A 14403-nucleotide genomic window follows, 5' to 3' on the forward strand; every position below is an offset into this window, starting at 1 on the left:
CGTCCGGAGCCTGTGCTCCGCAACGGGAGAGGCCACAACAGTGAGAGGCCCGCGGACTGCAAAAAAAAAAAAAAAAAAAATTGTATGGTAATAGCACAAAAACAGACACAGTTCAACAGAACAGAATAGAGAGCCCAGAAATAAATCCATATTTATATGGTCAATTAATCTATGACAAAGGAGGCAAGAATATACAATGTGGAAAAGACAGTCTCATCAACAAATGGTGATGGGAAAACTAGACAGCTACATGCAAAAGAATGAAACTGGACCACCAGCTTACACCATCTACAAAAATCAACTCAAAATGGATTAAAAGGCTTCCCTGGTGGCGCAGTGGTTGAGAGTCCGCCTGCCAATTCAGGGGACACGGGTTCGTGCCCCGGTCTGGGAAGATCCCACATGCCGCGGAACGGCTGGGCCTGTGAGCCATGGCTGCTGAGCCTGCGCGTCCAGAGCCTGTGCTCCGCAACAGGAGAGGCCACAACAGTGAGACCTGCGTACCGCAAAAAAAACCCCAAAAAACAAAAAACCAAACCCAAACAATCCAATTAAAAACTAGCAGGGGCCCTGAATAGACATTTTTCCAAATAAGTCATACTGATAGCCAACAGTCAAATGTAGAGATGCTCAACATCACTAATCATCAGGGAAATGCAAATCAAAATCACAATGAGAAATCAAAACTACAATGAGGTACCATCTCACACTGGTCAAAATGGCCATCATTAAAAAGTCTACAAATAACAAATGCTGGAGAGGGTGTGGAGAGAAGGGAACCCTCCTACACTGTTGGTGGGAATGTAAGTTGGTGCAGTCACTATGGAAAACAGTATGGAGGTTCCTCGGAAAACTAAAAATATAATTACCATATGATCCAGCAATCCCACTCCTGGGCATATATCTGGACAAAACTATAATTCAAAAAGATACATGAACCCCTATGTTCACAGCAGCACTATTCACAATAGCCAAGACATGGAAACAACCTATATGTCCATTGACCGATGAATGGATAAAGATGTGATACATATATACAATGAAATACTATTCAGCCATTAAAAAGAACACAATAATGCCATTTGGCAGCAACATGGATGCAACTACAGATTATCATACTAAGAGGAGTCAGTCAGAAAGAGAAAGACAAATACCATATGATATCACTTATATATGAAATGTAAAATATGGCACAAATGAACCTATCTACAAAACAGAAACAGACTCACAGACCTGTGGTTGCCAAGGTCAGGGGTGGGGAGAGGGATGGACTGAGAGTCTGGGGTTAGTTGATGCAAACTATTACATTTAGAGTGGGTAACCAACAAGGTCCTACTGTATAGCACAGGGAACTATATCCAATCTCCTGGGATATGCCATAATGCAAAAGAATATAAAAAAGGATGTATATATGTGTATAACTGAGTCACTGATGTACAGCAGAAATTAGCACAACACTGTAAATCAACTATACCTACTCCAATTAAAAAAAAAGAAGAAGAATGTATCAGGTGGCTAGTAAGTGCTGTGATCAAAATGAAATAATATAAAATGATAGGCTGCGATTTTGGAGTTATAAATTCTTACAGCCACCATGTATTATAAGTTGCTATTAACCAAAGCATAGAGAGAAAAACCCCCACAATGATATCACCTCAAACCTGTCAGAATAGGTCTTATCAAAAAGACAAGAAATAACAAATGCTGGCAAAGATGTGGAGAAAAGGGAACCCTTGTGCATTGTTGGTGGAAATGTAAATTGATGCAGCCACTATGGAAAACAGTATGGATGTTCTTCAAAAATTAAAAATAGAACCACCATACAATTGAGCAATTCAACTTCTGGGTGTTTATCCAAAGGAAAAAACCCACTAATTCAAAAAGATATATGCACTCCTACGTTCACTGCAACATTTATAATAGCCAAGATATTGAATATGAAAGCAGCATAAGTGTCCACAGATGATGAATGGATAAAGATGTGGTGTGTACACACACACACACACACACACACACACACACACACACACACACACACACAATGGAATATTAGCCATAAATGAATGAAATCTTGCCATCTTCGACAACAAGGATAGACCTTGAGGGTATCACAGTAAGTGAAATAAGTCAGACAAAGACAAATATCAATAGCATGTGATTTCACTTAGATGTGGAATCTAAAAAACAAAACAAACAAAAAACCAGACTGATAGATACAGAGAACAGACTGGTGGTTGCCAGAAGGGAGGGCGGGGTTGGAGCGTGGGCAAAATGGATGGGGGAGATCAGGAGGTATAAAACTTCCAGTTATAAAGTGAACAGGTCACAGGGATCCAATGTATGCCATGGGGAATATAGTCAATAATACTGCATTAACTTTGTATGGTGACAAATGGTAACTATACTTATTGCTGTGATAAGTTTGTAAGGTATAGACATTGAATCACTATGTTGTACACCTGAAACTAATACGTCCATTATATATCAATTAAACAAAAGACTGATTTATCAGCTGCTTGTTGGCCATCTGCATATGTTTAAAACTGACCATAAGCTCTCATCCCCTTGCACTGCACATTCCACCCATGCTAAAGCCTCTGAATCTTAGGTCTATTTGGTTTATTTGCCCTGATGCCTCCACACATGCAGTTTCCTGTCTGAAACTTTTTCTTCCACTCTCATCACCCCACTTTGTACGTGGCTAAATCCTACTCAGGTTTCAACTTAGTATGGATGGGTACCTCCAACAGAAGGCCTTCCCTAACAGTCCTGTGCCCATTTTGAGTAAGGATATTTGCTTTAAATACTTTAAATAGAACACCCACTATCCTCTAACCATAACACATCTCATCCCATACTGTCTGATTTGTCTTAAGGCTGGACTTGCTTAACAGTAACTTTTAATTCCATATCTCCAGCTTCTTAACAGTGCCTGGCACACAGTAGATGCTTAATAACTGGTAAATGGGCATACGTGACTAATAAATATTTTCCAGGAACTTTTTCAATGTACAACCAACCAAGTACCTGGGAGCGGAATGAAAGACAAGCAAAAATGTGCAAAGCTGGGTGGGAGTCAGTAAGTCCAGAGTGGAGATAATTCAGGTGTGGGCACTCCACATGGCAGGCAGGAGGGAAGTCCATTATGTACAGATGCTCTAGTTTATTCATCTTCCCCAGACTGACCCACCCAGCCCCATCACCTCCAACTCCCCCAAGAACCCCTGTAGTATTGACTGTGAGCTACAAGCTATAGGCATGCTGAGACATTTGTTATAAACATGCATGTGCCTTTCATACATGCCTTCACAGACACTCCATCCCATTAGCCAAGTATGTACCCCATTAGCCAAGGCAAGACTCTCCCCTGACAGACGAGTCATCTCAAATGCATCCTGGTTCTGCTAGGAGGCTGAGTCAGTGACCCTCTGAAAGAATGCCTAATTCCAGGCTTCTAGCTTCCAGCTATGTGCACCTCACACCTCAGGTCCCTCAGGGTCTCAGTTTTGACAAGGAGGAATTACCAGTCCTGAAGTGGTCATCGATGTTGCCAACAAATACAGCTTCATAATCCTCAGGCCTCTTCAGGTTGGGTGGTCTCTCCTCGGGATCTGAGCCATACTCTCCATTAAACCTCTTTTTGTTGCTTACAATTATTTTCTTCTTGCTGTCGCCCTCAAGAAGACTAACGAAGAGCTGTACCACCCGCAAAGCAGCTTCCCGGAATGGCACCACTATCAGCACCTGTGGAGGGAGTGATGGGCAGCCTTGGATGGGCAAGGGGAAGGAAGGACAGCTTGAGGTGAGCCTGCTGAGGACCTAAGGAGCCCTCTGTTCCGCAGCCCCTGGCCAAGGACCACATCCGTGTCACCCTCTTTACACAGGACCTGGCTCAGTACTGAAGGCTGAGCATCTTTCCGATCCACAGCACCATGTCCTATGGACTTCAATCTCATCGCTCCTTGCGGTGTGGGGCGGGGGCAATTCTTAAGCAGAACGTAGAAATACTTTTTGAGGTAAGTCAATGCCGTTAACAGAGGTGTCCATTAGCAAAAGCCCAAGGGCATAAACACACAAAGCTCTTTGAGGACAAGAAATGTTACTCATTTCTGTCTCCCACAGAACTTAGTTCAGTATTTTGATCCGTTAAGACCCAAGGAATATGCTGAACAAATGAATTAGATGTATTAAGTAGAGAATAAAGCTAGTAAGGAAAGGACTAAAGCACCATTACTTTTCTAGTACATTTCCTAGTACATTTTTCAGAAATGATGATAAAGGATTTCTGAAATAAGATATTTCAATGGGAAATATAGGATTCAGTTTTCCAAACATTTCCAAAAGTGCTTAATTTTAACTGTTGAGGAAAAAACCCAGAAGATGCTTAACAAATGATTAACTTCTACCTACCGTTGTGTAAACAATACAATCAATGGCTATAACCCCAGTCAGATCAGGCAATTCACCAAATTCTGAATGTGATTCATGGGTAATCTACCTCATATACTACTTTGCAATTCTAAATGGAAACAGATAATCTTATTATCCTGATGTTCAAGATTCTGAGGTAGTTTCCCAGAAAGGCAACCAGCACAGCCAGAGGGCTGTAGTGATTCAGTTTGGTACAGTGCAGGGATGATGGATCAGTTTTGAAGAGGGCCAAGTTACTGTCCCGGCTGTCACACTAAGTAAGTGTCTAGGCTTTGGTTTCCCCAACTATCAAACAAGAGGGTTGGACTAAGAAATCTCTAAGAGCCATATCAGTATTAAAATCCTAAAATCCTATTAAGCTCAATGAGAAGAATCTAAGATGATGAGGCTTCTTCAATATAGACACAGAGGCTAAGGGGTAAGGGGGTATGGGCGGCACAGTATCTAGCTCCAGGACATCATGAAAAATGTAGACAGAATTAAAAGATGTAATCCCCCAATCCACTGGAGCGTAGGCTTATCAGCCCACATAAATGTAATCATCACTTTAAGCAGCAATAATGACACGATGCAAAAATAGGGATTTTGTTTTCCAAGGTTTACATATTTATGTGGCTTAGTGAAGAGAATCCTTGGTTCTAGTCCTGGCTCTGCTACTTTTTCCCTGCTTCTCTTTAGCAAGGTCCTCTACGAATCTGGGTCTCTGTCCACAGGTGTAAATATGTAGGGATTGAATAAAAGGCTCCTTAAGGTCCCATCCAGCTCTGACAATCACAAAGAAGAGATTTATAGTGGAGTGTTACTTATGTAGGATCAGGGTTTATCTTTAAGGAGAGAATTATCATGGAGGCACCTCCTACTCCAGTTTCCAGTTAGATCTGCTGTTAGAGACAGTCCACTGAGCTGTCTGCAGCACTGCTCTGACATTACCTGGCCCATCTAATATGCTCATTCTTGGACTCATTCATTATTCCAATCATTAAAACATCTGAGAACCTGCTAACTGCCAGGACCTATATGTTAGTGCCTTACAGCCTCCTTGAGGGCAAAGTTCTGCTGCTGCCACTCACCTTGGGCCTCGTTAGCCCTTGGTCCCTGAAGTCATCATCATCACCCACCCCAAGTTTCTGGCTTCGGCATCTGCTGTTGTTGGCAAGCACCTGGGCATTGGCTTTGAGGACGTGATTTATCACATGCAGGCAGTACACGTGGCGGATCTCTTCCCCATTCTTGAGGGCAGTCCTTTCTGGGTAGAACAGGTCCCGGTAAGAATTCATAATTAAGAAGAGCTCTTTCTGGAGGGGTGTGAAGGGGCTACTTGAATTTGGGGGACCAGAGAGGAACTGGCTGTTGGTCTTGATCCAGGTGGATTCCAGAGGCTTCTGGAGATGAAGTGACTTTAAGTCAATGTCCTTTGGGGGTTTAAAGGTTTCCAACTGTTGAAACCTGGATGAAAAGACAAGCTGGCCCAGGATGGGCCACTATGGGAGAAATGATCAAGAACTAAGTTAGAAATGAATTATAGTACCTTACATTCATATAGTGCTTTATAATTTACCAAGGCCTCTCACAACTTACAGATCCTCTCACTTTATCCTCACAACAACCTTACAAGGTAAACACTATAATGCTCTTCTTGCAGTTTAGGAAATGCTGAGATTCAGAGGTTATAGGATTCAGACAAACAGGGGAGAACAGAGCTAAGGGTTAGAGCCCAAGGTTTCTGACTTTAGAAACCTTGTGAGCTCTTCACTAGATCAGTGGGTCACAAACTGTCCTGTGGACCACACTGTAGGAAGCCAAAATTTACTCTAGACAAAACAAAAGGGGGCCCGACGGTCAAGTAACTTCGGTAAACACCACAAAACCTAATCCCCCTCAGGGAGAGTCACATGCAGATCAGACACTAAAGGTTCTGCTGAGTCCTGTAACAAGGACTCTGTTCCACTTCGTTTGACCCAGAGTTTTCCAAATTTACTTGGACATGGAAAAAAGGTTTTTGTTGTTGTTTTGGATTTTTTTTTTTTTTTTGGAGACATATATTAGAATCGTAAAGAATAATATTTTGTGGAATACCAGTTTGGGAATTTTTGCATTGTAACAAAACTGCTGATCTTAGCAATAAAGAAAGGATGACCTCTGCAATAAAAAATAATTAACTATTGATATATGCCAACAACTGGGATGAATCTCAGGGAATTATGCTGTGTGAAAAAAGCCAACCTGTATGATTTTATTTATATAACGCTTTAGAAATAACAAAATTATATTAATGGAGAACAGATTAGTGGTTACCAAGGGTTAGGAATGGGGGAAGGGAGGTGGGTGTGGTTATAAAATGGCACCAGTGAAGAGGAGGGATCTTTGGTGCTGGAAATGCTCTGTATGTTGACTGTGGTGGTGGCCAGGGCACGCTACACGTGATAAAACAGTACAGAACTAAATAACACAAAGGAGCAGGCGCAAAAGTGAGGAAATCTGAATAAGACAGGTAGATTGTATCAGTGGAAATTTCCTACTTGTGATATTGTACTACAGTTTTGTAAGATGCTACCACTGGGGGAAACTGGGCAAAGGGCACATGGGATACCTTTGTATTATTTCTTACAACTGCATCTATAATTATTATCTCAATAAAAATTTCAATGAAACAAGGAAACAAGGATGACCAATTCTTATGAATAGCATCAGTGGTGAAAAAAAAAATCACCGAAAAAAGAAGCAAAAACTGCTCCATACTGAATAATTTAGATGTGAACTTATCTCAGATATTTCAAACAAATGAACAGCAGTAGCTACTGTTTGACTGAACACTTTGTACGTATCTTCCAGTAAACTAAATTACTTTATTTTGATGCAGGCATTACTGTCCCCCTCTAACAGATGAGCACAGTGGAGATTAAAAAGGTAGATTAACTTGCCTTAGGTCATGAGATAGCCCCTTGCAGATGTTGGTCTAAACCCTGGTGTACCTGTCTCCAAAGCATTCTTATCTTATTGGTCCCCACCTTCCAGCTTCCCAGTGCCTTTTCTAGCTATGCCTGTGCCTTACTGGGCTCTTCCAGTCTTCCTCTGTCTTGCTCCCTATCAAGCCATCTGCCACGGGTGTGTATCATACATTCAGGGAGACCATTAAAACCCAAGACCACTGCTTTTCTCCATTTGTGACTGTGATGATGGAACAATGCTTACTTTTAGTTGATGGGTAGTTTTGGGATTTGTGGCAACAGCCTGGATTTCTTTTTCTTTCAGTTCTTTGTTTACATGTTGTGCAAATGGATCTAATTCAGAAATAAAGAATATTAGAACACTTAGAGCAAATGACAGGGATTTTCCAGTCTTCCCTGTAAATGACATCCTGTTTTCATGATGTTAACTCATCTTTTTCCCCATCAACTTTCCCCATCATTTATCCCAGTCCAGAGCTTAAAAGTTTCTGACAGGTTCATCTCCCTAAAGCATTTCTTTAATCACATTATTCCCCAGCTCAAAAACCTTTGAAGAAACTTCTTGGTCTGAAATTCAACATACACCTCTAACTTACCTCTCTAATGTAATTTTTGAATTACATGGCTCTCAAATTCTTCTGCCACTGTGGCTTTCCTTCCTTTAACTGAAAATTCTATCCTCTCGCTCACCACATTTCTATATATCCAAATAGTATCAGTTGAATGTTACCCCCTGACTCACAATAAATAGCTATTTCCCAGGAGCCTACTGTGTCAGGCACAGTTCTGGCTCCAAAGAAGCAATCTCTGGTCCCCTATAGACAGTCATCACTTTCTCTCAAGTGCCCCACCCTGCCCTCAGTTATCCACACCAACACATATATGTGCATGTCCTACCTCACCTAACTAGACTGCAAGATCCCTGAGGGCAGGTTCCATGTCTGATTTAACCTGCATTGGAAGACAAATATAAATGCTCAACACTCAACTGAGGTGAACAAATGATCAAAATGGTAGGGTCATTGCTCAGGGTGTCAGTGCTCTGTGCTGGCCACCCAATCTTCTCTTCCAGTCCCACTCATGTTAAGAAGCAAAGTTAAATGACCCATTCAAGGACCCAGGTAGTAAAACTTCAAATGCAGTGCACCTTATATTAAGACCTAAGATAAAGGTGAACAATAGGAAATAAGAATTCTAGGTGATAATATATCAGTACAGACCAAACAACCAGAGAAAATTTAGGATAGTCAAGCCTCCTAATGTTTCCTCCAGGGTTTTTTTTTTTTAATTTTTTTTGAGTTCAGAATGCAGTTTGTGCCCAAATTCTACCTGCTACTTCTTTCTCTTGTCTAGAATAGCTAACAGAACCAAAGGAGGATTAAAATTTCAACTTCAATGGCACAGCTGGTTGAAGAATGGCACTGGGACAAAAAAAGGCAGTCAGGACACAGAATGAGACCAACCTGACTCGCCCACCCAGGCACAGGCTAAGACACAGGACCTGAGAGACAGCAGAGCCCTGCCTCAGCCTACCACTGGCTTGTTTAAGTGACAGTCATGGGGACAGAGGCATGGCCCAGAGTGTTCTGTACCTTGACTTTGGCGGTGACAATATAGATATACACATTTGTCAAAACTTATCGAATTACATACTTAAAATGGGTACACCTTGTTGAATGTAATTCATACCTCAATAAAGTTGATTTTAAAGTTAAATTAAAAAGTCGCCTATGGGGACTTCCCCAGTGGCACAGTGGTTAAGAATCCGCCTGCCAATGCAGGGGACACGGGTTCAAGCCCTAGTCTGGGAAGATCCCACATGCCGCGGAGCAACTAAGCCTGTGAGCCACAACTACAGAGCCTGTGCTCTAGAGCCCGCGAGCCAGAACTGAGCCCGTGTCACAACTGCTGAGCCCGTGTGTCACAACTGCTGAAACCCGTGTGCCTAGAGCCTGTGCTCCACAACAAGAGAAGCCACCACAGTGAGAAGCCCGCACACTGCCACAAAGACCCAATGCAGCCAAAAATAAAGAGAGACTGGGGAGACAGGGTGGAGCTTTCTGGCTTCTGAGGTGCTTCCTGGTAATAAGGACCAATCAGATTAGCCACTGCCGGGTCTCACAAATCTGGAAAATTACTGCTCCAATAAGGAAGAGCAAGTGAAGGATAGAGAGAAAAATGCAAAGTACTTTCCTCCTCTTTCTCTCCCTTCCCTGCTTGGGGAAAAAAATCAGAAGTCTTCCCCTGACCCCAGCTGTGGATCCTGAGCTTTGGGGAAATGGCCTTCCCTGCTATCATTCTTCAACTGTTTGTTCTCCTGAACAGCCGCGCCCACTCCCAACACTGCCTAACCCTGAATAACACAAAAGATCTTGGAGAAGCATTTCTTTCCAGCTCTACATCTAGCTGCTAAACTATCTGCTTCTATTACTGCTCATTCCAATAACAGGAGATTTAACAGGTATTAGACCACAACCACCCATACTAAGCACCAGCTGAATTCAAACAACATGAGCTGTGCTCTGACCTTGTAATGCTTTCAGAGAACAGCTGCCTTCTCTTTCCTCTTCGAGAAAGTTGGTTTCTAGGCTGAAGAGTGACTCATGTTTTGCATCTGTAAACTCCTCTGGGGATTCCTCTGATGTGCCAGGTGGTCCGTGCCCATCTTTTCCCTTAGGGTCAGCAGGTAAGGCCACATCTGCAGTTTTGATAAAACATTTTGTGAAATTATTTACTACTCATAAATATAATTATACTTCTGTTGACAAATGAAATCTAATTCCTTAGGCTATCATTTACTTTTAAGCAAATTCAGGTAGAAGACAAGTTTCAAAATTGAGCTTGACTGCTGACCCGGTACATGTAAAGATGTTCAAATCAGCATTGATATAACAAACAACTACAAAAAAATGATTTCGTCATTTCTATCGATGGGGTACTAATTAAATCACTACATATTATTTACAATGGAATACTACGTGATTAAGCTAATGTGAACCCACAGTTACATACGTTATATTATTAAAGAAAAAAAATAAGTTACAGAAATGTATGAGACCATTATGCACATACACACAAATATATGTATATACTTGTATTCACTCATATATCCATAAAAAAGTAGTCTGGAAGGTTCTATAAAATGTTAAAGGTGTTCATCTCAGGGTGGAGGAGATACACATTGACTATATTACCCTCTTAAATTTTTACAGTAAATATATATTACTTTTATAATTAGAAAAACCAAACTTTTCATTTTTAAAAACCCAAAACATGAAAGAAAACTGGAAAACCAACAAAATTAAACAAAAAAATCCCTAAGTCTGAGGCAACGATTTTTTAATCTGAGTACAAGTGATAAATTAAAATAGTAAGAATGGTGTGTGACACCTTAAAGTATAGAAAAAAATACAGTAAGGCAAATAGGCATTAAGATAATAGAATATAAAAAGTTACCCAGATATATTTAGACAATGGACTACTATTCCAGTAATAAAAGAAATGAATTACTAACATGAACTATGTGGATGAGTCACAACATGAGGAGCCAAAGAAGCCACGTGCAAAAGGGTACTTATTGTATGCTTCCATTCATATGAACTTCTAGAATAGGAAACACTAATACATAGTGAAAGAAAGGATGTCAGTGGTTGCCTGATGCCAGGCCTGGGAAACTGACTGTAAAAGGACAAGAAGGAACTTTTTGTAGGTATTGGAAGTGTTCTGTATCTTGACTTTGGTGGTGACAATATACACACATTTGTCAAAACTTATCGAATTACATACTTAAAATGGGTACACCTTGTTGAATGTAATTCATACCTCAATAAAGCTGATTTTAAAGTTAAATTAAAAAGTCACCTGTGGGGGGGGGGGAAAAGTCACCTGTGGGGACTTCCCTGGTGGCACAGTGGTTAAGAATTCACCTGCCAATGCAGGGGACGTGGGTTTGAGCCCTAGTCTGGGAAGATCCCACATGCCGCGGAGCAACTAAGCCCGTGCGCCACAACTACAGAGCCTGCGCTCTAGAGCCCACAAGCCATAACTATTGAGCCCGCGTGCCACAACTACTGAAGCCCACGTGCCTAGAGCCCATGCTCCACAACAAGAGAAGCCACCACAGTGAGAAGCCGGTGCACTGCCACAAAGACCCAATGCAGCCAAAAATAAATAAATAATAATAATAAAAAAAAGTCACCTAGATGTCTGAGTGAGACAGAGTTCCTTCAAGCTTTCAATCCCAGCTCTTCTCTGAAGCCTCCCCTCATTTACCCTGGCAGCATGTGACCACTTTGCATCTCTTTAACACCTTATATTTATCGGTTCCATTCAAATTTGATGCTTGAAAAGTTTTGTATATTTTATGTCTATCTTCCATTAAACTTGGTTCCTCTAGGGGAGGAATAATAATCTCTTTCATAAACTGAGACCATTACAAAAACAGAATTATGCTCCCTTTCCTCTCAATCAGGGGAATTTGAACTAGGATTGATGAAATCCTGGAAATCATAAGCAAAAATGTCATTTCTGCATTTTTATGGCCAGAGGGTCCTGTGTTTTCATCAGATTCTTGAAGATATCACAGAGCCCAACAATGTTAAGAATCTCTGCTTTGAATCCATGTGCTTTCACCCAGCTCATACAGTATAAGGCACCATGCCCCTGGGGCAATCTGTCTGTGGTCCCTGCAAAGATGATAAACCCACATCAAAGACACTTACTCTTCTGCATGTCAGTAGACTCTACTGCCATCTCTTCCTCCACACTGATGTCACTATCGCCATCTTCAAGATTCATTTCTGTCTCATCTATAACACTGTCTTCTTCCTCTTCCTCCTCCTCATCTTCCTTGGAAACATCCTTTAATGTGGCAAGTAGTCTGTTATAACCAGAAACTTGCTCTGGTTCACTCTCTGCTTCACTTTCAGAACTTGAAGTATCTAAACTCTCTGACTAAAAGGAAAATGGGGATTTTAAAAACAAAAATTATATTGTTCTTGTTGCTACTCCACGACTATCAGGCCTACAGTGGAACCAAGTTCAGACTTTTCTAAATAAACACTAGCTTTTCTGCAAATATGCAATCCTACCTATTCAACCAAATCTAACACCAAATTTGTTTAAAACAGCTAATGTAGCTATGATTCTAGAAGCTCTTCCTCTTCTTTGAACTGCTAATGTTCCACATGGAAGACAGCAAACTAAACACATAGAGCTTTAGGTTATAAGGCGATCTAACCTATGTGTCAGACATCTGGCACCTTTAAAGGAGCAACAGGAAAACTTACAACAAAAAAGTGTAGTTTATTTTTGAGTCTGTGGTAATGAAATAAGACCTTTGATGATTCTGCACTCTATTTTATGTTAAGCAAACAAGACGTTCCCTCTTAGGATTCACCAAGAGCCCTCTGGTAAGCTTCCTTAACGGGTTCTAACAGGCTAATCTCTCAGGACAGTTTCATACTCTATACTATATTAGTTATCACAATGGCATTTTAACAGACATCTGCACTTAAAACTAAGCAATATTACTAAAATATAGCTTACATCTAAAATCAAAAAGAGTGGAAATGTAGCCAAACTTTATTACTATATATAATCTTAAAAGTAACAGTCCAGAATCAACTATCATAAAGAAGGTATAAAGCATTACCAGTTGACAAGTCTGTGGTTTTGCTTCCTTTCTGGAAACCCTGAGAAGAAATAGGTAATGTTAAACTTTAACTACTGGCATGTAGCAATTAGGAAAAGTCTAATGATACAACTTTAAATGAACATGGCAGACTATACCGTTATAAATACATTATATCTATTGTCAAGTAAAAACTCCATATGCATTTGGACAGGTTTTTTAAGAATATGCCAAATAGATAATAATAGACAAATGAAAAAGTCTAACAAGACCACATGACAAATACTACAGTCACACAGTAACAGGCTCTCAACCAAAAGATGGGAAATTTTGTCAAATAAAAGCCCTCGGGGTTCACCTTTTCTAGCAAATTTTTTAAGTAGACTATCCTAACTGTTGATAAAGCAGCTCAAAGTGGTGGGATGAGCGCTAAGATCATAACTGAGAGTCTGGACACTTATAGAGGAACCCACAACTACCCAAACATTAGTTTCCTCATTGTCATTGAATAGATCGGTGATGTCGAGGGTCCCAAGCAATTCTTTTTTTTTAACTTATTTATTTATTTTTGGCTGCTATGGGTCTTCGTTGCTGCGCCCGGGCTTTCTCTAGTTGTGGCGAGCGGGGGTTACTCTTTGTTGCGGTGCGCGGGCTTCTCATTGCGGTGGCTTCTCTTGTTGCGGAGCAGGGGCTCTAGGCTCGCGGGCATCAGTAGTTGCAGCACCGTGGCTCAGTAGTTGTGGCTCGCGGGCTCTAGAGTGCAGCCTCAATAGTTGTGGCGCGCGCACGGGCTTAGCTGCTCCGCGGCATGTGGGATCTTCCCGGACCAGGGCTCGGACCCCTGTCCCCTGCGTTGGCAGGCGGATTCTTAACCACTGCGCCACCAGGGAAGCCCCCAAGCAATTCTTTAAAAACATATAAAACGAAAACAAGCTTATAAAATCTCTGCCCAGTCGCCACACAGGAGGCGTGCCGTCTAGCATAAAGCTACCGGCTAAACAAAAGGTAGAAAGACCGGTGAAGAACCCCATCTAAGGCGGGAAGCCGCCAGGATCCCCGGGCGAGCTAGGCCGGCGCCGGGGCAGCGTGGGACGCGGCGGGAGCTGCCCTGTCACTATCCCCGGGGCACCGGCGGACCAAACGCGGGACACGCGGGCTCCCACCGGGAAAGGACGCCGGCAGCGCCGGTCCCAGCCTTGCCTCTCCATACCTGTCATAGAAGGGATGCTCCTCGCCGAAATCCCTTAGATGCTTCTTCTGCTTTTTAGTTAGGGAGTTGAGCAGCTGGCTCTGGCTCCGGCTCCCGCGCTTGCCCATGAGGAAGACGTCAAGTCAGCCAACCTCCAAGAATCGCGCTTTTCACCTGGAAGTAGTCTCGTCAAGCCACTCACG

The 14403-nt window shown here is 41.9% G+C and overlaps 1 protein-coding gene across 1 annotated transcript in view; it reads right to left on the bottom strand.

Annotated features, from left to right (window-relative positions):
- Positions 1-14403, bottom strand: part of UTP25 (UTP25 small subunit processome component) — a 30130-nt gene extending 15727 nt beyond the window's left edge. The window contains exons 1-7 of the mRNA XM_007451558.1: positions 14222-14403; positions 13033-13072; positions 12101-12332; positions 9907-10077; positions 7624-7712; positions 5502-5912; positions 3525-3744 (exon numbers count right to left, since the gene is read on the bottom strand). Coding sequence (XP_007451620.1) covers positions 3525-3744; positions 5502-5912; positions 7624-7712; positions 9907-10077; positions 12101-12332; positions 13033-13072; positions 14222-14328 — 1270 coding nt within the window. The 5' untranslated portion in view covers positions 14329-14403. The remainder of the gene's footprint in view (positions 1-3524; positions 3745-5501; positions 5913-7623; positions 7713-9906; positions 10078-12100; positions 12333-13032; positions 13073-14221) is intronic.

The sequence above is a fragment of the Lipotes vexillifer genome, unplaced genomic scaffold (assembly GCF_000442215.2).
Source record: "Lipotes vexillifer unplaced genomic scaffold, Lipotes_vexillifer_v1.1 scaffold111, whole genome shotgun sequence".
Lineage (NCBI taxonomy): Eukaryota > Metazoa > Chordata > Mammalia > Artiodactyla > Lipotidae > Lipotes > Lipotes vexillifer.